Here is a 27624-nt window from a genome sequence, read left to right on the forward strand (position 1 = left end):
CTCTGGACCCCTTTACATTACACAGCCCTCCTGCACATCACACAGCCCCACCTACACATCACAGAGCCGCCGCACCGCTGGTCCCCTTTATATTGCACAGCTCTGGACTATTTACATTACACAGCCCCCCCTGCACATAACACAGCACCGCTGGTCCCCTTTATATTACACAGCCCTGCACCTCTGGACCCCTTTATATTACACAGCCCTCTTGCATATTACACAGCCCCCCCCGTAGCTCTGCCCTTTCCTACCTTGCCCAATGCAGAGAGGGAGACAGAGCATAGCGGAGCAGAGAGCTGAATGAGAACACAGGAGCGACACACAGCAGCGATGATAAGACAACAGTAGCTTCCGAAGTAAAATTTTTCATATTAACAAGCTGGTTATTGGTTGCTAGGACCACCTAGCAACCAATCACCTTGAAAGTTAACTCCAGAAGCTCCCGCTGTCTAATCAGCGCTGCTGTGAGTCTCTCCCGTGTTCTCATTCAGCTTCCTGCTCTTTCTTTAAATGTCCGCAGGCCGGGTGCACGTGAATTCATCACGTGCACGGACAGGCCGGACATTTAGCGGCGGCCCGTGGGTTGCCGACCCCTGATGTAGAGGATGTCAGGAAGTCTCAAACTGTGAAATGGAATTTGGTATACCGAGCTGTCCAATTCCTCAGTGGGGAACCTCCAAGTGTGACCCTCTAAAGCAGGGGTCTCCAATCTGCGGCCCTTTACTTGCCTTTATCCGACCCTTGGGGCACTAATCCTCCCACTGATATGAGACACTATTCTGACATCTAACACCAACAATGGGGCACTATTTCTTCTACTGACACCGATAATGGAGCACAATTACTCCCTACATTACCAAAGATGGGGCACTATTCCTCCCAACCTAATACCAAATGTGGTGGTGTTTACTCCTACTGATGCCAGAAAAATTTCCACTCCTGCTGGCCATCGATCTGGCCCTCCTATAGTCTGAAGGACGGTAAACCGACCCTTTGTTTTGAAAGTATGGAGACCCCTGCTCTAAAGGGAGGGAGAGGAGAGGGTACGCAAGGAGTAACATGGAGAGGGGAAAGTAGAGAGAAATGTGGAAAGAAAGGAGGGGGAGATATAGCGAGAAATATGGAATGAAGAGAGAAGGGGCATAGAGAATAACATGGAAGGAGAGGAGGCGAGAGGTAGAGAGAAATGTGGAAGAAGAGGAGGCATAGAGAGCAACATGGAAGGAGAGGAAGAGAGAGATAGAGAGAAATGTGGAAGGAGAAGAGGGGGCATCAAATGTAACATGGAGGGGAAATGTAGAGAGAAATGTGGAAGAAGAGGGGATGAAGAGATAAATATGTAAGAGGGGGGCATAGAGAGAAACATTGAAAGAGAGGAGGGGAAACGTAGAGAAAAATGTGTAAGAAGAGGGGCCATAGAGAGCAACATGGTAGGAGAGGAGATGTAGAGAGAAAGTGGAAGGTGAGGAGCGGAGATTTAGAGAGAAATGTAGAAGTAGAGGAGGTATGGAAATGTGGAAGAAGAAGAGGGGGCATAGAGAGTGACATGGAAGGGGAGATGTAGAGATACATTTGGAAGATACTGTATACCTAGTCTCTTTCTCCAGTGATTTCATTCGGGCCTGTAGCTGTTCATTCATCTCGTGTTGTTCCTCCAACTCTCGTACGGCCTTCTTTCGCATCCCTTCCAGGCGCTCGATCTCCTCCTCTGCCTCATCCACCTGCCTCTTCAGAGCCTTCACCCGCAAGTTGAGCTGAAGCCGGAGGACAAAAAAAACACAAGAGGTGCATTAATACAAGGTGACACTATAGTGTAAGGGTCTCAAAAACTTTCTAAGACCCTTTTCACACTGGGGCGTTTTTTTTCAGGCACTTTTGGTGTCAGTGGGAGGCATAGCGCCCCGTCATTGGGAGAAATAGTGTCCCATCATTGGTGTCTGTGGGAGGCATAGCGCCCCGTCATTGGTGTCTGTGGGAGGCATTGCGCCCCGTCATTGGGAGGAATAGTGTCCCATCATTGGTGTCAGTGGGAGGCATAGCGCCCCGTCATTGGGAGGAACAGTGTCCCATCATTGGTGTCAGTGGGAGGCATAGCGCCCCGTCATTGGTGTCTGTGGGAGGCATAGCGCCCCGTCATTGGGAGGAATAGTGTTCCATCATTGGTGTCAGTGGGAGGCATAGGGCCCCACTGTCAATGTCAGTGGGAGGAACTAGGCCCCACTGCTGCCTCAAGGACTGGATGAAGTCAAGAAAAGTGCCACATCCGGCCCCAGGGCCACAGTTTGGAGACCACTGCTCTAGTGGATCAGGAACCAAGGGTTCATGGTATATCTTCTCAACATAAACATTACTAAAAACTGTAGTTTAGATGCCAACACAAAAAAAAAATTCCTGTGTGAGAAGCACCAGGCAGAAGCCAACACCTTGGTTTACACACAAGACCCGCAGCAATAACGGGACTCCTAGTGAAGCAGAAGAACTATGCAGCTACTTGATTCCATGCAGCCTGGAGGGGTTGTTGCAACCCTGACCACAATATCATCCTGTCCTCACCTGATCCTTCTGGTCATTGACTTGGAGTCTCTCGTCTTCCAGTTGGATGTTCAATTCCTTCAGCTTCCTCTCCAGCTTGCGGTTGGAGGACAGTAAGGTGCTCTTCTCCCTGGAGGACAAGGCATGAAAATTATAAAAGCAAACATCCCATATCCCCGATGACCTATATTCGTCAATATTCTGGGGTGTATTATAAATATCAATACTGTATGTTTACACTGGAGCCACCCTGACCGCCCCACCAACACTAAGCATTGTTCTCATCCCATAGATTCATCTCATCGCGGAGTTTCACAACACCGGAGTGACATCAGTAGATTGCCAGGAGCCTCCCTCTGGGTGTGGACTACTTCATAAACATGAAGTTCAGCCTAAAGGCCCAACTGGTGTAAGGGTGATCCGCCATTTGTTAAAGTGAACCTGTGCCACCAACAAGGTCATGGTAATGGTGGTCCTACCAGGAGTTTATACTTTCCTCCCCTACAATCTCAGGCTTCTTTTAGCAACTACCAGGAGCAAAAAAACAATACATTCCTGGTACTGCAGGGTAAGGGGAGCATAGGGCTTACTCCCCTCTGCAGCATGTGACAGCGCTGCTGTTTGGCCATTGGGTGTTTAGACATCAAAAAGGCGGCAAAAGAGTTCTGAGCCCTACGGAAGTTTCCAGCACTTGACTAAGGCTTTCCTCATTCCTGATGGCCAATTGGTATGGTGAAGGGGCCACCATGAAAAGGGAACCTGTTGCCTTGCTTTGCGTTTACACATTAAGGGCTATGATCGCCGGACTCCCATACCTCTCCTCGGTCTGCAGTCTCTCCTGAACCTCCTGCAACTTAGCCTCCAGCTGGGACAAGTTGACGCTGGGCTTATGCTGCCCCTCCATGCTGGCCAGACGGCTCTTCAAATCTTTGTTCTTTTAGGAAATAAAGAAGATGTACATATAAATTATAAATAATGAATACATTGGAAGAGTAGAGAAATATATCTGGTGATAAGAGAATGAATACAACTCTCTGTAAAGCCCTGGCAGGAACATGTAGACTTCACACCACTACCTGATGATGTCTTAGTGACGAAAAGCACAGGGGCATGACTTTGCCGCATAACACGTCATTCCTGCACAGTGGAGTGCATGCTGGCTCTAGGGGCCATCTTGAAATATCGGCAGATCATTCCAGGTGCCAGGACAAGGGCACTCAATTTGTCAGTGGACTTTATTTTACGATCCAAGGATGTTGGGGACAATATTGTAGACCTACACAAGGCTGGAATGGGCTACAAGACCATCGCCAAGCAGCTTGGTGGGAGGGTGACAACAGTTGGTGCGATTATTCACAAATGGAAGAAACACAAAATAACTATCACTCTCCCTCGGTCTTAGGGTTGCCGCCCAATTCCTTTAAACCCGAACACATATGAATTACACGGGTTCTGAGGCTGATTTAATTGAGATAAGGCACCAAGTGAGTTTAACTACCACCTTAATCAGCCTCAGAACCTGTGCACTTCATGGCTACATTCTCCCCCTACTTGAATTCTTTGGTCCCTAAAGAGGTGGGGATATTGAACTAACCAAACATTAATGAAGAAAAAAAGAGTGTTCAAGTCTAAAGGGATGAGGTGGCAACCCTACTCGGTCTGGGGATCCACACAAGATCTCACCTCGTGGAGTTTCAATGATCATGAGAACGGTGAGGAATCCGCCCAGAACTACACGGGATAATCTTGTCAATGATCTTAGCTGTGACCATAGTCACCAAGAAAACAATCGTTAACACACTATGCCGTGAAGGACTGAAATCCTGCAGCCCCACGCAAGGTCCTCCTGCTCAGGAAATCACATGTACAGACCCGTCTGAAGTTTACTAATGAACATCAGAATGATTCAGAGGAGAACTGGGGGAAAGTATTGTGGTCAAATGAGACCAAAATCGAGCTCTTTGACATCAACTCAACTCGCCGTGTTTGGAGGAGGAGGAGGAATGCTGCCTATGACCCCAAGAACACCATCCCCCACCGTCATACATGTTGGAGGAAACATGCTTTGGTGGTGTTTTTCTGCCAAGGAGACAGGACAACTTCATTGCATCAAAGGGCGAATGGACAGGGCAACGTACCGTCAAATCTTGGGTAAGAACCTCCTTTCTCTCAGCCAGGGCATGGAAAATGGGTCGTGGATGAGTATTCCAGCATGACAATGACCCAAAACATACGGCCAAGGCAACAAAAGAGTGGCTCAAGAAGAAGAAGCAAATGAAGGTCCTGGAGTGGCCTAGCCGATCTACAGACCTTAATCCCATAAAAAATATGTGGAGGGAGCTGAAGGTTCGTGTTACCAAACGTGACGTCAGTCTGGAATCATTAATGACTTGGAGAAGATCTGCAAAGAGGACAAAATCCCTCCTGAGATGTGCGCGAACCTGGAGGCCAACTCCAAGAAACGTCTGACCTCTGTGATCGCCAACAAGGGTTTTTCTCCACCAACTACCAAGTCATGTTTTTGTGAAGGGTTCACATACGTACTTCACTCATTAAAATGCAAATCAATTTATAAAACTTTTTTGAAATGCGTTTTTCTGGATATTTTTCGCGTTATTTTGTCTCTCACTGTTATAATAAACCGACCGATAAAATTATAGACTGATTGTTTCTTTGTCAGTGGGGCAAACCTACAAAATTAGCAGCCGGTCAAATACTTCCCCCCCCCCCTCACTGTACAGGTCTTTAGCAGCACAATGAATAATCCTAATTTTTATTTTATTTCTTAATATTACAGTCCAAAAAAAAAAAAAAAAATTAAGCTCCATTAACGAAATACTGGTGGCACGAAGATGTCTCTATGGTGATGTCTCTGTCATGGGAATCAGAGAAAACTTTGAGAATTCTGCACCACCTGCAGGCCGAGCACGGTACTGCTTCATATGGAGAAAAACATAACTGGAATGGAAAACCCCCGGAACCAAGAAAATCCACTACAAAAACTTTATTACTCAACATTTATGATAGAACAAAAGTTGATAAAAAGGGTCTAAAAAGCCCAAACCTTCCTGTGATGTGGTATTTCTGCCAAGAACGCTCACCACATGGCTTCTTCCAGAAGGCAGCCAATTAGCATCAGTCTCCTTGGGTCAAACTTCCGAAGATCCTTGGCAAAGACCATGTGACCTCAATGGGGGTACCCCCAACAGTACCACTACTTTAGGTCCACTTTGTGGCTAGATTGACACTTGAGCATTAGGCCACATTACCGTGGCGCATTGGCGTTATGTGCCACGGGGTGCATTGCCATTCTTTTTTAATGGCACCTAACCGGCATGCAAAACACTTGCACCCAACGCGCCGACTTACGGCATGCTAGAAAGAAGAAATGAGGCGGGTGCAATTTCTACCCTTCAGACATAAAAAAACCAACAGGCAACGCATGGCGCAAGCCAACGCACCACTGAAATCACGCCAAGTGTAGATAGGTGCCAACACTTTATCTGTTCAGATTACGGACACTAAATAAACGCTCTGCGGGGGCCCCCACCTGTCTTTCCAGGGACACTTTGTCACACTCCAAGTCCTGCCGACTGGTTCGCTCCTGCATTAGCTCCGCCCTCAGCTGATCCATCTGTAGAAAGGAGGAAAAATGTAAAAGTAAGAAAAACTGCGACACGGCTTTCCTCTACAGCGGGGGTCTCCAAACTTTCTAAATTAAAGCGGGGGTCTCCAAACTTTCTAAATTAACTGCCGGTTTACTGCCTGAAAAACGGGAGGGGGGGGGGCGGCTGTGGCTCGTGGGAGTAGAAAATAGTGTCTGTAGGAAGAATAGTGACTCATCATTGGTGTCAGTGGGAGGAATAGTGACCCACCATTGGTGTCAGTGGGAGGAATAGTGTCCCACCATTGGTCTCAGTGGGAGGAATAGTGTCCCACCATTGGTCTCAGTGGGAGGAATAGTGTCCCACCATTGGTCTCAGTGGGAGGAATAGTGTCCCATCATTGGTGTCAGTGGGAGGAATAGTGTCCCATCATTGGTGTCAGTGGGAGGAATAGTGTCCCATCATTGGTGTCAGTGGGAGGAATAGTGTCCCATCATTGGTGTCAGTGGGAGGAATAGTGTCCCATCATTGGTGTCAGTGGGAGGAATAGTGTCCCATCATTGGTGTCAGTGGGAGGAATAGTGTCCCATCATTGGTGTCAGTGGGAGGAATAGTGTCCCATCATTGGTGTCAGTGGGAGGAATAGTGTCCCACCATTGGTCTCAGTGGGAGGAATAGTGTCCCACCATTGGTCTCAGTGGGAGGAATAGTGTCCCACCATTGGTCTCAGTGGGAGGAATAGTGTCCCATCATTGGTCTCAGTGGGAGGAATAGTGTCCCATCATTGGTGTCAGTGGGAGGAATAGTGTCCCATCATTGGTGTCAGTGGGAGGAATAGTGTCCCATCATTGGTGTCAGTGGGAGGAATAGTGTCCCATCATTGGTGTCAGTGGGAGGAATAGTGTCCCATCATTGGTGTCAGTGGGAGGAATAGTGTCCCATCATTGGTGTCAGTGGGAGGAATAGTGTTCCAAGGGCCCGATATGGTTAAGCAAAGGGCCCCCGGGCCACAGTTTGGAGGCTGCCGCTCTAAGGGAACACTAAAACAAACTCCGATTGGTCGGAGGCACACCAGGCTGTATACAAAATTATCCCTGGACAGAAAACATGTCCCTGCTCTATTCAGAGAAATTCACACAGCCAAGGGTCTTTATTTTCATTGGGGGGGGTCTCTTGGGTCTATGTAAGATTTGGGGGTTACCTGGTCTCGGCTGCGGTTCATCCGGTCCGTCATCAGCTCCACCGTACTCTTCTCTTCATCCAGCTCCGCCTCCAGACGCTTCATTTTGTCCTGGAGAAATAGAACCCCTCCTTATTATCCAATCAACTGCCCCGAACCGAAGAGTGTCTGTGAGGAGCTTCCCTGATTTTCCTAAATTTTACACTCCTAATCAATGTATTCTAAATTACTATGCGGTGAGAGGAGCGCAAATCCTCATTCACCCCTTCCTACCCACGAGGGGACCGACACTTACATATTGTTTACATATTTGTTTACATATTTGTGGGCGTGACCTACTTATGCGTTCACCACTACGTGCGAGCTCGAGGGTGCTTTAAACAATATGGGGCAGATCCACGTACCTGCGCGTAATGTTCCGCCGGGCGCAGCGTATCTAAGATACACTACGCCGCCGTAACTTATTTTATTTTGAATCCACAAAGAATTTGCGCCGTAAGTTACGGCGGCGTAGTGTATCTCTTGCGGCGTAAGGGCGCGGAATTAAAATGGATGTAATGGGGGCGTGTTTTATGTAAATACGTCGTGACCCGACGTAAAAAACTTTTTTTTTTAACTGTGCATGCGCCGTCCCTGGGGGTATCCCAGTGCGCATGCTCGAAATTTAACCGGAACAAGCCAATGCTTACGACGGTGACGTCATTCTACGCAAATTCCTATTCGCGAACGACTTACGCAAACAACGTAAAAAAATCAAAATTGTACGCGGGAACGACGGCCATACTTAACATTGAGTACGCCTCATAACAACAGCTTTAACTATACGCCGGAAAAAGCCGAACGCAAACGACGTAAAAAAAATGCGCCGGACGTACGTTCGTGGATCGCCGTAAATAGCTAATTTGCATACTCGACGCGGATTTCGACGGAAACGCCACCTGGCGGCCGCCGAAAAATTGCATGTAAGATCCGACGACGTACTAAGACGTACGCCTGTCGGATCGATCCCAGATGCCGTCGGATCTTGTTTTGTGGATACAAAACAAAGATACGACGCGGGAAATTTAAAATTACGCCGGCGTATCAGTAGATACGCCGGCGTAATCCTTTTGTGGATCTGCCCCTATATATTTTTTAGATTTTTGTTATTCAATGATATTTATTGAAATGTGTCCGACAACCTGTACCACTCCTCCAAGCCTAGGGTCTCCTGCAAATCTCCCTCCCATTGGAGCATATAGGTCAGTTTAGTCCGCAAACTCATCAACATTGCATATATCTCGGAAATATGACCTTTGAGTCTATCCTATTGCGTACAAAAATGCTCCATGGGAGTAGAGGTCGCAAGATCCCCCCGAAGAGCCAGGGCCTGCACATAATGACGCAATTGGGCGTATCTATAACATTCTACCAATGGCGTATGATATTTTTCCCGCATAGTTTGCTCAGTAAATACACCCCCTCCATCACAAATGTCCACTATACGTAGCAAGCCCTTATTTGTCCACCATTTGAAAGCAAGAGGATCGAGGCCCGGGGTAAAGGCACTATTCCACACTAAAGGTGCCAATGGGGAGTGTGGCGATTTAAAATTCTGGGTTCTAGAGACTCTATCCCAAATATCCAAGGAGAAAGATAAAGATGGACATAATATAGTGGGTCTGCCCTTAAGCGGAAGCCACATAATATGGGATATTTGATGCGGACGACAGGAGTAAGATTCCATGATCATCCATATCGCTTGTGATCGCCTGAGAGTGAAATCTGTATTTTTTTGATTTTTACACTTTTTTTTGTTAAATCCCTTTTATTGCTGTCGCAGGAAATATAAAACATACCTTGTGACAATAATAAAACATGACAGGTCCTCTTTATGGAGAGATCTGGGGTCAATAAGACCCCACATTTCTCCTCTACAATGGAAAGCATTAGAAAGAAAAAAAAAAAAAAGAAGATGACGAAGAAGGAAGAGGGAAGGCGAAGGAGGAAAAGGGAAGACGAAGAAGGAAGAGGGAAGGCGAAGGAGGAAAAGGGAAGACGAAGAAGGAAGAGGGAAGGCGAAGGAGGAAAAGGGAAGACGAAGAAGGAAGAGGGAAGGCGAAGGAGGAAAAGGGAAGACGAAGAAGAAAGAGGGAAGGCGAAGGAGGAAAAGGGAAGACGAAGAAGGAAGAGGGAAGGCGAAGGAGGAAAAAGGGAAGACGAAGAAGGAAGAGGGAAGGCGAAGGAGGAAAAGGGAAGACGAAGAAGGAAGAGGGAAGGCGAAGGAGGAAAAGGGAAGACGAAGAAGGAAGAGGGAAGGCGAAGGAGGAAAAGGGAAGGCGAAGAAGAAAGACTAAGGAAGGATAAGAGGAAGAAGAAAGAGGGAAGACTAAGGAAGGATAAGAGGAAGAAGAAAGAGGGAAGACTAAGGAAGGATAAGAGGAAGAAGAAAGAGGGAAGACTAAGGAAGGATAAGAGGAAGAAGAAAGAGGAAAGACTAAGGAAGGATAAGAGGAAAAAGAAAGAGGGAAGACTAAGGAAGGATAAGAGGAAGAAGAAAGAGGGAAGACTAAGGAAGGATAAGAGGAAGAAGAAAGAGGGAAGACTAAGGAAGGATAAGAGGAAGAAGAAAGAGGAAAGACTAAGGAAGGATAAGAGGAAGAAGAAAGAGGGAAGACTAAGGAAGGATAAGACGAAGAAGAAAGAGGGAAGACTAAGGAAGGATAAGACGAAGAAGAAAGAGGGAAGACTAAGGAAGGATAAGACGAAGAAGAAGGAAGGAAGGATAAGACGAAGAAGAAGGAAGGAAGGGTAAGACGAAAGAAGAAGGAAGGGTAAGACGAAAGAAGAAGGAAGGGTAAGACGAAAGAAGAAGGAAGGGTAAGACGAAAGAAGAAGGAAGGGGAAGACGAAAGAAGAAGGAAGGGGAAGACGAAAGAAGAAGGAAGGGGAAGACGAAAGAAGAAGGAAGGGGAAGACGAAAGAAGAAGGAAGGGGAAGACGAAAGAAGAAGGAAGGGGAAGACGAAAGAAGAAGGAAGGGGAAGACGAAAGAAGAAGGAAGGGGAAGACGAAGAAGAAGGAAGGGGAAAACGAAGAAGGGGAAGAAGAAGAAGGAGGACAAAAGGAGGGGAAGAAGAAGAAGGAGGACAAAAGGAGGGGAAGAAGAAGAAGGAGGACAAAAGGAGGGGAAGAAGAAGAAGGAAGACAAAGAAGGGGAAGATGAAGAAGAAGGAGAAGATGAAGAAGAAGGGGAAAAAGGGAAGGAGAAGATGAAGAAGAAGGGGAAAAAGGGAAGGAGAAGATGAAGAAGAAGGGGAAAAAGGGAAGGAGAAGATGAAGAAGAAGGGGAAAAAGGGAAGAAGAAGGGGAAAAAGGGAAGAAGAAGGGGAAAAAGGGAAGGAGAAGATGAAGAAGAAGGGGAAAAGGGAAGGAGAAGAAGAAGAAGGGGAAAAAGGGAAGGAGAAGATGAAGAAGAAGGGGAAAAAGGGAAGGAGAAGATGAAGAAGAAGGGGAAAAAGGGAAGGAGAAGATGAAGAAGAAGGGGAAAAAGGGAAGGAGAAGATGAAGAAGAAGGGGAAAAAGGGAAGGAGAAGATGAAGAAGAAGGGGAAAAAGGGAAGGAGAAGATGAAGAAGAAGGGGGAAAAGGGAAGGAGAAGATGAAGAAGAAGGGGAAAAAGGGAAGAAGGGGAAAAAGGGAAGAAGGGGAAAAAGGGAAGGAGAAGATGAAGAAGAAGGGGAAAAAGGGAAGGAGAAGATGAAGAAGAAGGGGAAAAAGGGAAGGAGAAGATGAAGAAGAAGGGGAAAAAGGGAAGGAGAAGATGAAGAAGAAGGGGAAAAAGGGAAGGAGAAGATGAAGAAGAAGGGGAAAAAGGGAAGAAGAAGGGGAAAAAGGGAAGGAGAAGATGAAGAAGAAGGGGAAAAGGGAAGGAGAAGATGAAGAAGAAGGGGAAAAGGGAAGGAGAAGAAGAAGGGGAAAAGGGAAAGAGAAGATGAAGAAGGGGAAAAGGGAAGGAGAAGATGAAGAAGAAGGGGAAGACAAAGAAGGGGAAGACAAAGAAGAAAGAAGGGGGAAGACAAAAAAAGAAAGGAAGACAAAGAAGGGGAAGAGTGCTAAAAAAGGGCCTTTATTCAAGAAGAGTGATTCAGACCACTGAATCCTGTAGATGGCAGTGTGCCTTTCTACTGGCAAAATAAATAAATATTTAGGTAGGAAAATTATTGATGTGTCAATTTAACCGACACATGCTGGTGCTTCTAAAATATTGGCTGGACATGTCTGTTTCAATGACCCCTGGGTGAAGAAGGTGTTAAAAAGAAGAAGAACACCGATTGGACAGAACAGAGAACTTACCTCCAGCACTTTCACCTGGCGGGAACGATCGTCCTGAGAACGTCTCTTGGTCTCCACATCTTGCTCCAGATTCTGCAGCCGTTGGCTGACCAGCTCCTTGTCCAGCACTGCATTCTCCCTCTCCACCTGACTGTCCTGTAGAGCTTGCTTCAGCCGCTGCACCTGAGGATGTAGGAAAGACACAGTGTTAGAGCGCCACCCTTTGACCAGCAGGTAGATTTCTACAACTGATACCAATAATCCTACAGCCAGTTTATAATTGGATAGCATCCACAGACATCCAGATTTACATCAGATTATGGTGAAGATGGCCATGCATTATTGTGTGCGGTGCATGCTGTATTGTCCAATAAGAAAGCCCAGCACCAGCTCTGCCGACTCCTTTTGCCAATTGAAGATGTATCTGGCACGGTTTCTGCTAGGAATGGAGGGGGAACATGTTCCTCCTCTGGGTCATTCAGCTGTATATGTGTGCAATTTGACATCCTGCTATAAAAAGGTATGTATCCACAGCACAAGCAGAAAACCAGCTTCATTAAATCCTGGAGTACCTTGCTCGCCACCTAGTGGCTGCAAAAGGGTAAAGAAATATAAAATCCAAAAATATATAAATGGGGTTTTCCAGCACTGACTGCATGTAATGGCAAGGGGTGCTGGGCTGTGCCGGAGGGTTCTATTGTTGATGGCTGCTGGAGGGTCCATTAATGCTGGCTGCTGAAAAACCTATAGTTGCTGGGGGGGGGGGGGGGGGGGGGGATTTCTATTATTGAGAAAGGGGTCTATTGTTGCAGGCGGAGGATCTATTATCACGGGTCCATTAATGCTGGCTGCAGGGGGGGGAGGGATCTATTGATGCTGGAGGTTCTATTGTTTAGGGAGAGGTGCATTGTTGCTAGGAGGGGTCTATTGTTGAGGGTGGAGTCTATTATTGCTGGCTGCAGGGGAATCTATTGTTGCTGTAGGTTCTATTGTTACTTGGGGGGATCTTATATTGCATGAGGGGGGTCAATTGTTGCTGGGAGGGATCTACTGTTGAGGGAGTGATCTATTGTTGATCGCTGCTGGATGATCTAATGATGTTGGCTGCTGTGCGGGGGGGGGGGGGTTCTATTGTTGAGGAAGGGGTCTATTATTGCTGGGGGGACTTATGTTGTTGGATGGTAAATTGGTACTGGGAGGGATCTACTGTTGAGGGAGGGGCCCATTATTGCTGGCTGCTGGAGGGTCTATCAATGCTGTCAATGTGGGTAGGGGGTGAAACCTAGGGATGGTTCTGGGAGGTGGAACCTAGGGATGGTTCTGGGAGGTGGAACCTAGGGATGGTTCTGGGAGGTGGAACCTAGGGATGGTTCTGGGAGGTGGAACCTAGGGATGGTTCTGGGAGGTGGAACCTAATGAGGTTCTGGGAGGTGGGTAGAGGGTGGAACATAGGGATGGTTTAGGGAGGTGGGTAGGAGGCGGAGACAAGGGGTGACTTGGAAGAGGGAAGTTCCTGCACCTATTCTCTTAAAAATAACTCCCCCTGTGTGTGTACATGTAAAGATTCCACATTTGTTACATTATAAACGATCCTTTGACCTTCAATCGTAGAGATTATGAAAATAATAAAAACAGACGTCTCTGCTCTCGGCTCCCCACCTCTTCTTGCATCCGGTTGAGATTGAGCTGCAGTCTCTCAGCCTCGCCTGCTCTCTCCTTGGCCTCTCTCTGTGACTCGTTGACCTCCTTGCGAGACTTCTCTTTATATTCCTCCAGCTGTGTCTGCAGCATCTCGAGGGAACCCCGGGACTCGTTCGACATGCTGTCCAGCTACAGATAAGAAAAACACAGAAAAGACCATTAAACCTCAAAGTAGAACGGTGTCCAGGCCATAGACCTTCAAAGGTTACCGATTACAGTAGGGGGGGGGCCTGGAATGATCTCAAATTTTTCACCCTCACCTCTCGGGTCAGTTTATCCATGGATTTGTCAAGCAGCCTCTTCTGATCCTCCAGCTCATTCTTGGTCTTCTTCAGTAGATCCTTCTGCCTCATCTCCTCTTGGTAACACTCTTGTAGTTCATCGTACTCCAGCGTCAGCCTTTTCAGGCTCCTCTGAGCCTCGTCCAGCCGGTTCTCCATCTCCCGTTTTGTCATGGCAAATTCATGTTCTTGGTCTGTGGCTTGCCCCAGAGAATCCTCCATCCTCTTCTTCTCAGTCTGAGAACCAAGATAAAAAATGTTGTTATTCCCTGACAAGTCTTCTAACTACACTTGCTTGTTCTGTATAAAGAAAACTCTGAGGATAGATCTGGAAGCTTCCACTTCTGTCTGGGCCTAGGGCTGTTGGTCTTATTCTGACTGCAATACTCGTCATTGACCAAGAAGAATGGGTTCAACCACTAGAAGTCTAAGAAGATGTGACCATCCTTCCAAATGATGGAGTTCATGGGGCATACAAAGCCAACTCAGTACATGGTGTGATCATTGTGGTGTTGAGGAATTTGAGCGTCCTGCACAGAGCCCTGACCTCAACCCTGCTGAACACCTTTGGGATGAGTTGGAATGCTAATGATGACCCAGATTTTTTTTGGTGCCCAATGTGTGGCACATAAGCCAGGTCTTCTCATCCAACATCCGTACCTGCCCTCACTAATCGGCACAAATTGTGGAAAACATTCCCAGAAGGAGTAGACACAGCTTCGGGAAAGACATGGTTTGACCAGCTTCCTGTGGAGGAACTTGAGCGTCCTCCACAGAGCCCTGACCTCAACCCTACTGAACACCTCTTTTTTTTTTGGATGAACACTAAATTGTTCCAGTTTTTTGGGGGCCCCCCCCCCCAACATGAGGCCCGATGTGTGAGCCAGGTTTTATTTTGGTGCTCAACATGAGGCCCGATGTGCGGGCCAGTTTTTTTTTTTTTTTGGTGCCCAACGTGAGGCCCGATATGTGAGCCAGGTTTTATTTTGGTGCTCAACGTGAGGCCCGATATGTGAGCCAGGTATTCTCATCCAGCACAGTACCTGACCTTAGAAATGGCCACAAATTCCACAAAGGTGGGAAATTCCATATTAACCACTTACCACCCATAGGAGGTAATATGACGTCCTGAAATTAAACTGGAGATATCAGGATGATGCTTGCAGATAGCTGAGAAGATGCCGAAATGATGCCTATAGAGGCATCATCTCGGTAGCTTTTTTTTTTAGTCAAGGATTCCCTGTCATGTAAAAGCCATCCTAGCAGCTGATTAGCCGCTGGATGGCTTTTACAGGGGAGGAGGAGGAGGAGGAGGAGGAGGACACCCCCACCCCCCACCCCCCTGATTCCACCACCCACAGGCACCTCTCTGAGCTCACCAATGTGATCAGAGAACCTGGAATCCAATCCGGTGGTGGCGCCGGCTTTCTACAGAGCTGCTTATGGACCAGATGGTCTCTATGGTCCACCTCTATGATCCTGGAAGACTGGAAGCGACGTCAGATATAAAAACTGCATTTTTTTTTCCTGGAAAGCAGAGATCAAGGTTTATTTATTTTTAAAATTTTTGGGGATCTCATGCTTTTCAGGGTAGAGGAAACATCTGAGGTCCATAAAGAGGACCTGTCATGCAATATTCCTATCGTAAGGGATGTTTAGATTTCTTGTGATGGAGATAAAAGTGAAATGAAAAAAAAAAAAGGAGTATAAAAATAAAAAATAATTTATTATTTTTTTTATTTTTTTTACACTTTTTTTTTTTACCAAAAAAAAAAAGTGTAAAAATAATAATAAAAAGAAAATATTTTTTTAAAGCCCCCCTGTCCCTTTGCGTAGAAGTAAACGCATTCGTAGGGCGCGCCCGCATATGTAAAAACGGTCTTCGCACCACACGTGTGAGGTATCGCCGCGAACGTCCGAGCGAGAGCAATAATTCTAGCACTAGACCTCTTCTGTAACCCCAAAATTGGTAACCTGTAAAAAAAAATAGGGGTGCGATGTTCAGGTGTCGATCTATGTTGTGTCCGGCCACCAGAAACCTCGTACTTGACATTAGGGAAGATATAGAACAAGATCAATGATACCATAATATCGCCCTCAGAGCCGGCACGCAGTACATTGCTCTGTAGAGAGTTGGTGAATCCATAGATATATCTATAGTCACCTCCATTCTGCCGATCTTTTCCTTAAGGCGACCCTCGGCCCTCTGAAGGTCATCACAGAACGTCTTCAACTCCTTCACCTGAGACTCCAGCCCCAGGATCTGCCTCCTAAGGTCGTCGTTTTCATCCCGCGCATCCTGCAGATGGTTTTCAATGATCTGCCGCGTGCGGTCAAACTCCGCCTTCTCGTCTTCCATCTTCTTCTTTATCTAGGGGAATCAAAGAAGAAACTGCCCCTCTGAGTATCTTTTCAGCGATAAATGCCCCCCCCCCCCCACAACAGTTACAGCAGAGCTCGCCAACCTTTCGGACCTCACAGACCACTAAACTCACAATTTTGAATCCTGAGGACTGCCAACATGAATTTTACAGGCCCTATACACACACACACACACACAAATGCTCCCACTCTTCAGCTCTCTGCCGCCTCCCCCCCCCCACCGGATCACCCTGCTGCCTTATACACACACACGCTTCAGCTCTCTGCCGCCTCCCCCCCACCGGATCGCACTGCTGCCTTATACACATACACACACTGCTCCCTCCCTCTGGATCACCCTGTTGCCTTAACACACACACACACACACACACTGCTTCAGCTCTCTGCCACCTCCCCCCACCGGATCACCCTGCTGCCTTATACACACAATGTTCTGGCTCTCTATGCTCCCTCCCCCCCAGATCACACTGTTGCCTATATATATATATATATATATATATATATATATACATACATACATATACACATATACATATATACACACACACACAATGCTTCAGCTCTCTGCCGCCTCCCCCCACCGGATCACCATGCTGCCTTATACACACACACACACACACACACACACAATGTTCTGGCTCTCTATGCTCCCTCCCCCCCAGATCACACTGCTGCCTTATACACACACACACACACACACACACACACAATACTATAGCTCTCTGCTGCCTCCCCCTCCCCTGGATCACACTGCTGTCTTACACACACACACACACACAATGCTCCTGCTCCTCTCCCCCTGGATCACACAGCTGCCTTTATATATATTATACATACACAAACACACGCTCCCGCTCTTTGCCACTCCCCCCACCGAATCACCCTGCTGCCATAAACACACACACACACACACACACACACACACACTGCTCCAGGTCTCTGGTGCCTCCCACCCCAGCGGATCACACTGCTGCCTTATACACACACACAATGCTCCCGCTCTCTGCCCTTCTACCTCTGGATTGCACTGCTGCCTTACACAGGCACACAATGCCCTGGCTCTTTGCCCCCACCCCGACTTATTGGATCTCGCCTCCTTATCCATCTATGTGCTCGAAGCTCCCTCCCATAGCATGTGATCAGCACCGCCATTGGAATTCCCCTCCTTCACCTTCGGCTCTCTGCACTACTCCTGGCGCCTCTTTCTGAGTTCACAGGAACCGGAACTACAGAGCAGGTATCAATGCGTTCTTACAGTACTGTCACACACTGAGAACAACACCCCTGGGGGCCACCAAAATGTTTTCCTCATCCACAGACCACTGGTTGGCGACCGCTGCACTAGTCTATATACCGACTACATTGTTGCCACTGCAGGGGTCCTTTGGTGGTACCAACAGTTGACAGTCTGTTTCCCCAAGCACCAAATCAGATTTAGGCTCTCAGATTTGAGAAGTAACACTTGTCCATCTCATTCTACTTTCTGAAGAACATCGTCAACATCTGCCTTACCTTGAGAAGCTCATCGTAGTCGCTCTTGGTTTGCTGAACTTCACGGCTGTACTGATCTCGTAGTTTTTCTGTCTCGCGGTCGTGTCCGGACACCTCGTCCTTCAGCACCCCCTTCAGGGCAGAGAGCTCCCTGTCCCGTTGGTACAGAGTCTCCTCCACCCTCTGCATTTCCTGAGACATCTGGTGAAGCTGATCCTGGAAGCTCTGCGACTCCTGTAGGTGAGACATTGTTATACATGTCATTAAAAGAAGAGTGCAATGCCAAGATTCCCAACAGAGGTGAACTGATGGTCCTCCTACTAGAGCAGGGATCCTCAAACTACAGCCCTCCAGCTGTTGTAGAACTACACATCCCATGAGTCATTGTAACACACTGACATTCACAGACATGGCTAGGCATGATGGGAATTGTAGTTCCTGAACAACTGGAGGGCCGTAGTTTGAAGACCCATGTACTAGAGTGTCTTCCCAACACTTATGGAACGTGGAGGTATAAGGTGAAGAACCGGCAACTCGTCGTTCCAAAAAAAAGTCACTTTGTGATATGGATTGGACTGTACAAAATGCAGTGGTTTACGCGTTTTGGCAATAAGCTTTAATATTAGCCAACGGTAAGTGTTCTATATGAATAGAGGGCAGTAGTCTGGCCTTACACCAATTGGTCCTGGGTTCACTTCCCACCATACTGTAAGTGGTCTCTGTACAGCACTGCGGTATATGTCAGAGCTATATACAGTGCATCCGGGAAGTACTCACAGCGCTACAGTTTTTCCACATTTTGTTATGTTACAGCCTTACTCCAACATATATTAAATTCATTATTTAATTCTACAAACAATCCCCCATAATGACAAAGTGAAGTTTGTTTGAAACTTCTGCAAATTTATTGAATACAAAAAAATCCCATGTACAGAAGTTTTACAGGCTCCTCCCATGTATTGACATCCTTTGCCATGACACTCAGAATTGAGCTCAGGTGCCTCCTGTTTCCACTGTCCAATCAAGTTGTAGAAACATCTCCAGGGTGGAGTCCACCTGTGGTAAATTCAGTTGATTGGACATGATTTGGAAAGGCACACACCTGTTTATAGAAGACCCCACAGGTAACAGTGAATGTCAGAGAACAAACCAAGCCATGAAGTCCAAGGAGTTGTCTGTAGACCTCGGAGACAGGATTGTATGGAGGCACAGATCAGAAAAGGGTACAGTGACCTCCATCATCCATAAATGGTTTGGAACCACCAGGACTCTTCCTAGAGCAGGCACCCGGGCCAATCTGAGCGATCGGGAGAGAAGGGCTTTAGTCGGGGAAGTGACCAAGAACCCGATGGTCCCTCTGACAGATCTCCAGCGTTTCTCTGTGGAGAGAGGAGAACCTTCCAGAAGAACAACCATCTCCGCAGCACTCCACCAATCAGGCCTGTATAATAGAGTGGCCAGGTGGAAGCCACTCCTCAGTAAAAGTCACCTGACAGCCTGCCTGGAGTTTGCCAAAAGGCACCTGAAGGACTCTCAGATCATGAGAAACAAAATTCTCTGGTCTGATGAAACAAAGATTGATCTCTTTGGCCTGAATGACAAGCGTCTTGTCTGGAGAAAACCAGGCACCGCTCATCACCTGGCCAATACCAACCCTACTTTGAAGCATGGTGGTGGCAGCATCATGTTGTGGGGATGTTTTTCAGGGGCAGGAACTGGGAGACTAGTCAGGATGTAGGGAAAGATGAACGCAGCAGTGTACAGAGACATCCTTGATGAAAACCTGCTCCAGACCTCAGACTGGGGCGAAGGTTCATCTTCCAACAGGACAACGACCCTAAGCACACAGCCAAGATAACAAAGGAGTGGCTATGGGACAACTCTGAGTGGCCCAGCCAGAGCCCAGACTTGAACCTGATTGAACATCTCTGAAGAGATCTGAAAATAGCTGTGCGCCGACGCTCCCCACCCAACCTGATGGAGCTTGGAGAGGTCCTACAAAGAAGAATGGGAGAAACTGTCCAAAAATAGGAGTGCCGAGCTTGTAGCATCAGAAAGACTGGAGGGTGCAATTGGTGCCAAAGGAGCTTCACCAAAGTATTGAGCAAAGGCTGTGATACTTATGTACATGGGGAGGAGCCTGTGATACTTATGTACATGGGGAGGAGCCTGTGATACTTATGTACATGGGAGGAGCCTGTGATACCCATGTTGTACATAGGAGGCGTCCGATACTTATGTACATGGGATTTTTTTTATTTTTAATAACTTTGCAAATATTTCAAACTTCTTTCACGTCATTATGGGGAATTGTTTGTAGAATTGAGGAAAATTATGAATTTAATCCATTTTGGAATAAGACTAACATAACAAAATGTGGAAAAAGTGAAGTGCTGTAAATACTTTCCAGATGCATTGTAAATGTATGATAATAATAGTGTGTGACCGTGTTTCATTAGCGTGCAAGATCCTTGGTGCAGTCTACTCCATCTCAGTGTACCGTGAAGCCTCGGGTTGAGAGTAATGCGGTTAACGAGCGTATCGCAATACGAGCGCTGTATTTTTTTTTAAATCCGGACTCGGTTTGCGAGTGTTGTCTCGCAAAACGAGCAGGATTCAAGCCACAACGGTGGCGGAGACGATCGGAAATACTCCGTTCCCGAGCCTTTCAGAGTTCAGTCGAGCTGTTCCCGAGTCTTTCCGTGTGTTTCTCCAGCCCCCCCCCCTACCTCTGGCCACATGCGGTATTGCATGCCAGTGAAGTCAATGCAGAAAAAAAAAAAAAATCGCTTTGATATGCGAGTGCTTTGGATTACAAGCATTCTCCTGGAACGGATTATTCTCGTAATCCAAAATTCCACTATATAAGCTCTCCTTACCTTCAGCCTTTCTTCATAGGTTTTCTTGGTCTGCTGCAGCTCTCGGCTGTGCTGCTCTTGCAGTTTCTCTATCTCGTGGTCATGTCCGGACACCTCGTCCTTAAGCGCCCCCTTCAGGGCAAAAAGCTCCCGGTCTCGCTTCTGCACAGTCTCCTCCGCCTTCTGCTTCTCCTGAGACAGCTGGCGGAGCTCATCTTGGGAGCGCTGCAGCTCCTGCCGGAGAAGGGACAGATGGGGGTATAAAATCTGGGGCGGTTCAGATCATTTTTCTTGGTAAATAAATAAATCAGTGGATTTTTATCATGCCATAATAAATAAATAATAATACACTTTCAGATCGAGCAGCAGCAGCATGCTAAATGGCATAAACAATGTATCAGCCTATTTACAGTCCACAAACTTACACACAGTTGTGGAATTAACCTCAACAATTGATCTCCTTCAACATATTGGCCCAGATTCTCAAAGGACTTACGACGGTGTAGCGCCATGTACGCCGTCGTAAGACCGAACGAGAGCCGTCGTATCTATGCGGCTGATTCTTAGAATCAGTTACGCATAAATTCGGCTAAGATACGAGCAGCGTAAGTCTCTTACGCCATCGTATCTTAGTTGCATATTTACGCTGGCCGCTAGGTGGTGCTTCCGTAGATTTCCGCATCGAATATGCTAATGAGCTAGATACGCCGATTCACGAATGTACGTGCGCCTGGTGTAGCAAGATACGTAAGACATATACGCCGGCGTAAAGTTACCCCTCATAAAGCAGGGGTAAGTCATGTTAGGTATGGACGTCGGAAACATACGAACAGCGGCGTGTTTTACGTTGTTTGCGCAAGTCGTCCGTGAATGGGGCTGGACGTAATTTACGTTCACGTTGTAAGCATTGACTATTTGCGGCGTAATTTTGAGCATGCGCACTGGGATACGTTCACGGACGGCGCATGCGCTGTTCGAAAAAAACGTCAATCACGTCAGGGCATGATACATTAACATAAAACATGCCCACACTAGCCTACTTTGAATTACGCCGGCACAGTTACACTACGCCACCGTAACTTTGGCCGCAAGTTCTTTGAGAATATGGGACCTACCTCACTAAGTTACGGCGGCGTAGTATATCTGAGATAGGCGCTTTTTTGAGAATCTGGCCCTATGGCTGCATTTATATATTTCGGGCAATAAAGCAAGTTTGCAGATACTTTTTCCTTATTCCTGCAATACCCTGAGTATTGGTTTAGATTTCCTTCTTTCTGACGTGATCTTCTGGGTTTTTATCGAAGGTGGCAACCTCGTCACCCCTTTACATCTCCCCTAGTAAGCTCTAACTTTGTGGGTGCTTTCTTTCAAAAGTGAAGCAGCCATTATCACCCCTATCAACATTAATGGATCCAAAACAGAACTCCTCTTCCTCCATGCAAACCGAAACAAAAATCCTAGCACAACGTTCACACCACCCACCATCCTTGGACAAACCATCACCCCCAGCACTAAAGCCAAAAGCCTGAGTCATCTTTGACTCAGACATAGTATAATTAGTCAGTGGATCTCACCACCTTCTCGGTCTGCTACGTAGACTCATCCCGGAAGAGGACACACAGCAGTAGTTCGAACAATCTATCAATTCCCGACTCGACTGCACAAACTCCCTCCACCTAGGACTTCCAAATACCAAATTTCACGTCTACAAGTTATCCAGAACACAGCAGCCAGACTGGTAACAAACCCTGGGAATCAATCACCCCGTCCCTGAGGACCCTCCATTGGCTAGCCGTGAAGGATCAGGTTACATTTAAGACCCTCTGCCTCACTCACAAATGCACCCAAGGAAATGCCCCGCAATACCTCTGCGAAAAAAATTAAACACTACACTCCAAGTCGCGCCCTCTGGTCAATTAACCAGAACCTCTTTCACATCCCCAAGACCCGCTACAAATCAAAAGGCGAACAAAGATTTGCAGTCCAAGGACCCCGGCTATGGAACGGTCTACCCGCAGACATCCACTTGGAAGAAAACCATCTGGCCTTTAGGAAGAAGCTCAAGACCCATCTCTTCTGAAGACACAGGCGGACACTGGCTGCAAAAGCGCCTTGAGGCGATTTAGTTTGCGTTTGTAGCACTATACAAGTTATTCATTCAAACATACTCTGGTGTGAAGGCCTTGGCTCAAATTATGGCTTTGTGCCTACACTGTGCTAGCCATGGCTCAAACGGGTTTAAGAAATACCACAACAGACCACACCGGCACACATACTTCAAAAGCTCCAGCAAAGCTACTTCTCCGAGGAGCTCTAGACCAGATGTTCTCAACCAAGGTTCTGTGGAAGTCTAGGGTTCCTCCAGCGTTTGCTAGGCATGGTTTGAGCGGTTTGGCTGGCGTTGGCTAGTCATCGTTTGGCAAGATGCAGGACACTAAGGATCTTTTTACTTCTAGGACGAGAGGAGGTAAAAAAGCCATTGGGGGATTAGTCTGCATCCAGTGTCGGGCCACTAACTTCTGTGCACTAAAGAGGGTTTCGTATAGGAAGGTGGCCAAAAACTTGTCAATGGAGACGTCTGAGAGTAGGCTCAATAAAACAAGGCTTTGGGTCCAGCTGGAGGGTGACCCCATGTGGTCGTACTGATGGGCTTTTTACCTCCTCTCATCCTACCAGTATAGTGCTCACCTAAGAACCCATAGAGCAGAGTTTCTTAACTAGGATTCCTCACAAGATGCTAGAAGTTCCTTGAGCAATTTCTGCCTCTCAGATAAGTTCCCACTGACACCATTGATCTTTTTAGCTATCTGTAAAGGAGGTGATTCTTCCCAATGACCACAAGTGTAAGGAGCATTCTTCCCACTGACCACCGCACTAATGTACCATGAGCTATAGATATAGGAATTTTTGGGAGAGGTTCTCTGCGACCAAAAAATTATTTCAAGGGTTCTTCGGTGTTCAAAAGGGCTGAGAAAGGCTCCCATAGAAGATCCAGGATTGGGGTCCTAGCAGCATCATTTGTATTCACAATTTTTCCTTCCATTTCACAATTGTGTGCCACTTTGTGTTGGTCTATCACATAAAATTCCAATAAAATACATTTATGTTTTTTGTTGCAACATGACAACAGTCAAACAATTTCAAGGGGTATGAATACTTTTTCAAGGCACTGTATATCAGACTGTAAAGAGTTCTTGTGAATAGATAAGAAAAACAGACATTTTACACAGGAGAAGGCAGCTTTTGCGAATTACACATACGAACCCTCTTGGTAGTCTCCACCTCTCCGGCCTCCATAGAGCCCTTTTTTGCTCGTTCCAGCTCAGACTGCACAAGGGAAAACCGATCCTTCATCTCGCTCAGCTCGTCCTCGAATTCTTCCTTCTCAGTCTTGAGCTGTAAGATTCTGAACCAACCCCGGAAATAGGTCAGACATAGTCAAGATAATAGGACAATGATTTTGAAGAAGAGCAGACATTGTGAAGGTGCATGCATCCTAAAAAGTCCCAATATCTGTCCACATCTACAGAATTATTAATCTGCTATATTATAGGAGTACCTCCCCCGATCAGCTCAGTACATGATTATTTGTAGGAATAGCAGGGGGCATGTCTAAACTGCAGAATGGTGGTAACAGCTTTGGGAGGACCCTTTTCTGTGGACCTTTCCCCTGTGTACAAAGCTAGCTCTGTAAAGACATGGTTTGGCCAGTGTGGTGTGGAGGAACTCGAATGCCCTGTACAGAGTCCTGACCTCAATCCTACTGACCAAACTTGTGATGAATTGGAATGCGTATGGTGAGCCAAGTCTTTTTTTTGGTGCCCAATATGTGAGCCATGTTTTCTCATCCCAACATCAGTACCGGACCTCGTAAATGGTGGCCATCTTCATAAAAGACATGGTTTGACCAGTTTGATGTTGAGGAACTCGGGTGTCCTGCACAAAGCCCTGACCTCAATCCTACTGACCAAACTTGTGATGAATTGGAATGCTGACTCTGAGCCAGGTCTTTTTTTGTTTTGACACCCAATGTAAGGCCCTCTCTGTGAGCCAGGTCTTCTCATTAAACATCAGTACCTGATCTCGTAAATGGTGGCCAGCTCCATAAATACATGGTTTGACCAGTTTGGTGTGGATGAACTTGGGTGTCCTGCACAGAGCCCTGACCTCATCCTTATTGACCAACCTTGTGATGAACTAGAATGCCGACTGAGCCAGGTCTTTTTTTGGTGCCCAATGTAAGGTCCGATGTGCGAGTCTGGTCTTCTCATTCAACATCACTACATGACCTCGTAAATGGTGGCCATTTCCATAAAGACATGATTTGACCAGTTTGGTGTGGAGGAACTCGCATGTCCTGCACAGAGCACTGACCTCAACCCTACTGAACACCTTTGGGATGAATTGGAATGAAGAGGGTGAGCCAGGTCTTCTCATTCAACATCAGTACCAGACATTGTAAATGGTGGCCAGCTCCAAAAAGACGTGGTTTCACCAGTTTGGGGTGGAGGAACTGTGTCCTGCACAGAGCCCAGACCTCAACCCTACTAAACACCCTCTTGATAAAATGGAATGCTTGACGTGAGCTAGTTTTTTTTGTTTTTGCCACCCAATGTGAGGCCCAATGTGTGAGCCAGGTCTTTTTTTTTGGTGCCCAATGTAAGGCATGCTTTGTGAGCCAGGTCTTCTCATCAAACATTAGAACCCGATCTCGTAAATGGTGGCCATCTCCATAAAGACATGGTTTGATCAGTTTGGTTTGGAAGAACTCTAATATCCTGCACAAAGCCCTGGCCTCAACCCTACTGACCAACCTTGTCATGAATTGGAATGCCGATTGATAGCCAGGTCTTTTTTTTTTTGGGGGCCCAATGTGAGGCTCAACGTGTGAGCCAGGTCTTCTCATTCAACATCAGTCCCTGACCTCACAAATGGGTGCAAATTCACGCAGACACTATAAAATCTTGTGAAAAAAGCCTTCCCAGAAGGGTGGAGGATGGTATAGCCACCAAGGGGGCAATTTCTGAATAGTGGTCTTGGTTTTGGAATGAGATTTCTACCAAGCCCATTAGGGGTGTTGGTCAAGTGTTCAAAACTGTTGGCCATATAGTGTAAGTGATGTAAGTAAGTAATACAAGGGAGGGGTCAACAATGGAACCCCTTATCACAATGAGGACATTACTTTCTCGAAAAGGGACCATCATCAACGTTGACCTGGCACTGAATACAATAGCAGCTGACTAATGAGAATCTACAGACAGATATGTTCTTATGACCACTACATCGAAAGACGATATTTTAGAAATCAAGGTCTTACATAAAATAGAAGCATTGATCGAGAGAAGAGCGTTAAGCTGCTATGGATACTCACTCGAGCTTTGTGCTGCGAAGTTCCTCCTTGTTCTTCTGGAACATCTCCTTCCATTGGTTGATCTCCTCACTGCTCTCCTCTAACTCCCTCTGTAGGTTCCTCACCACCTGATTGATCTTTTGACGCTCGGACTCCAGGCTGATCTGATCCTGTGGAAGGGAAAAAGAAGATGCTACAGAAAGAGGATGGGACAAGTCGGAGGAGGAAGGAACATAAATCAGAGAGCTGGAACATTAGGGAGACCCAAGTCAGAAGAGAAGACAATGAAAATTGGTGACCATGTAACAAACATATGGAGGAGACAACATGGGACACAGTTGCTTAAAACGGGTCAGACAATGGAAAGACCAACCACCGATGAGATGGAAGGCCACACTGACAAGACACGAACCGAGAAAAAGGCTGCAGTACATACAGGTGAGGTCACAGGTATAGGCATGGGACAAACATGGAGACAGTGACGCAGGATGGTAGAACATTGGCTGGACAAGCAGACTAAGCAGTGAAGATGCACCACAGATGTAGCAGCAAAGAATGGCGGATACACAACACAGGCAGACTCTATAAAGTTCTAACGTGCGTCCTCCGATACCTGGGACACGTTGTCCATGTTTTTCCTTAGCTGCTGCAAGTCCTTCTGGTACTGCTGACGCGTTTGGTCCATCTCCTTGTCGTGATTGGCCACCTCGTCTTTCAGCGCCCCCTTCAGGGCGGTCAGTTCGCGATCCTTCTGTCTCAGCAGCTCGTCCTGCTTGTAGCGGATCTGCAGAACATCGTCCAGTTCGTCTTGCATCTCTTGCAGCTCCTGAGGAATGGAGGGAGTGCGGTGGGAAGTGGTAGGTGACCTTTACTAAAAAGGAGGCCACTACGTCACTTGCTGTGTTATTACACTGTCCTGCTGTACGCTGGGATAACCACACCAGGGGCTCATCCCTGATGACGGAGGACTCTTGGAACCCCCCCATAACGCATTGACTACTGTGACAAACACTATCTGAACGGTCATGTCTTGGCACTCTCTTGAGCCATTACGCTGGGCAGACATACGTCTGACTCTGTACACCATATGTGATACAGTGGAACCTTGGATTACGAGCATAATCCGTTCCAGGAGACGCTTTCCCCGACTTGTTCACTCTCTCCGACTTAGTTGGGGTTGGCGGTACACTTTGGTGGGGGTGGGTCAGCCACGCCTCGTTGCCTTTGACCACTGATAACCAGCCTTCAGACCTTTGACCTTTGGGGGAGGTCCCTGTTCAAATTCCTGAATCCTAGCCTTCAAGGGAAAACCCTAACGAGTTTCCCCATTGAAGTCAATGGAAACAAAAATAAATTTGTTCCACATTGACTTCAATGGCATGCAATACCGCATAGGGCCAGAGGTGGGGGTGGGCGCTGGAGAGCATCAGACACACTCAGAAAGGCCCGAGGACACCTCGGCTGAACTCGGAAAACCTTGGAAAGGCTCAGGAAACTGAGTATTTCCGAGCATTTCAGAATGGCGCCGATCATTCGGCTCGGCTCAGCTCTGGCGCCCCACCTCAGGCCAAATGCAGTATTGCACACCGCTTTGGCTTGAAACCTGCTCGTTTTGTGAGGCAACACTCGCAAATCGAGTCAGGATTAAAAAAAATAAATAAATACAATGCTCGTATTGCAAAGCGCTCGTTAACCGCGTTACTCGCAATCCGAGGTTCCACTGTACTTATATCAGATCTCTTCTAGTGGGAATCGGATTTATCAGAGACAGCATGTTAATTGAACACCAGATATCGGCCATAAGCTTGAAGAAAAGGCTTTGCGCTCCGTTTTACCCATTTATGTAAAACAGGCACTAGGGACAGAAGCTAAAGCAAGCTGCAGCACCAAGCTAGCTCTCAGGGGAAGTAGCTTGCCCGACCCCGGGAG

General features: G+C 47.0%; 1 protein-coding gene across 3 annotated transcripts in view; it reads right to left on the reverse strand.

Moving 5' to 3' along the window:
* CGN (cingulin) overlaps positions 1–27624 on the reverse strand; it is an 82847-nt gene that overhangs the window by 4718 nt on the left and 50505 nt on the right. For 2 of the 3 annotated variants that reach the window (XM_040332438.1, XM_040332437.1), the window contains exons 8-21: positions 26309–26521; positions 25717–25865; positions 23610–23751; positions 20367–20579; positions 17509–17721; positions 15779–15985; positions 13594–13851; positions 13292–13462; positions 11654–11815; positions 7342–7431; positions 6086–6169; positions 3351–3469; positions 2557–2665; positions 1594–1757 (exon numbers count right to left, since the gene is read on the reverse strand). In XM_040332438.1, the coding sequence (XP_040188372.1) occupies positions 1594–1757; positions 2557–2665; positions 3351–3469; positions 6086–6169; positions 7342–7431; positions 11654–11815; positions 13292–13462; positions 13594–13851; positions 15779–15985; positions 17509–17721; positions 20367–20579; positions 23610–23751; positions 25717–25865; positions 26309–26521 (2294 nt within the window). The remainder of the gene's footprint in view (positions 1–1593; positions 1758–2556; positions 2666–3350; positions 3470–6085; positions 6170–7341; positions 7432–11653; positions 11816–13291; positions 13463–13593; positions 13852–15778; positions 15986–17508; positions 17722–20366; positions 20580–23609; positions 23752–25716; positions 25866–26308; positions 26522–27624) is intronic. The other variant, XM_040332439.1, reaches the window with a different exon arrangement.

The sequence above is a fragment of the Rana temporaria genome, chromosome 13, assembly GCF_905171775.1.
Source record: "Rana temporaria chromosome 13, aRanTem1.1, whole genome shotgun sequence".
NCBI classification, from domain to species: domain Eukaryota; kingdom Metazoa; phylum Chordata; class Amphibia; order Anura; family Ranidae; genus Rana; species Rana temporaria.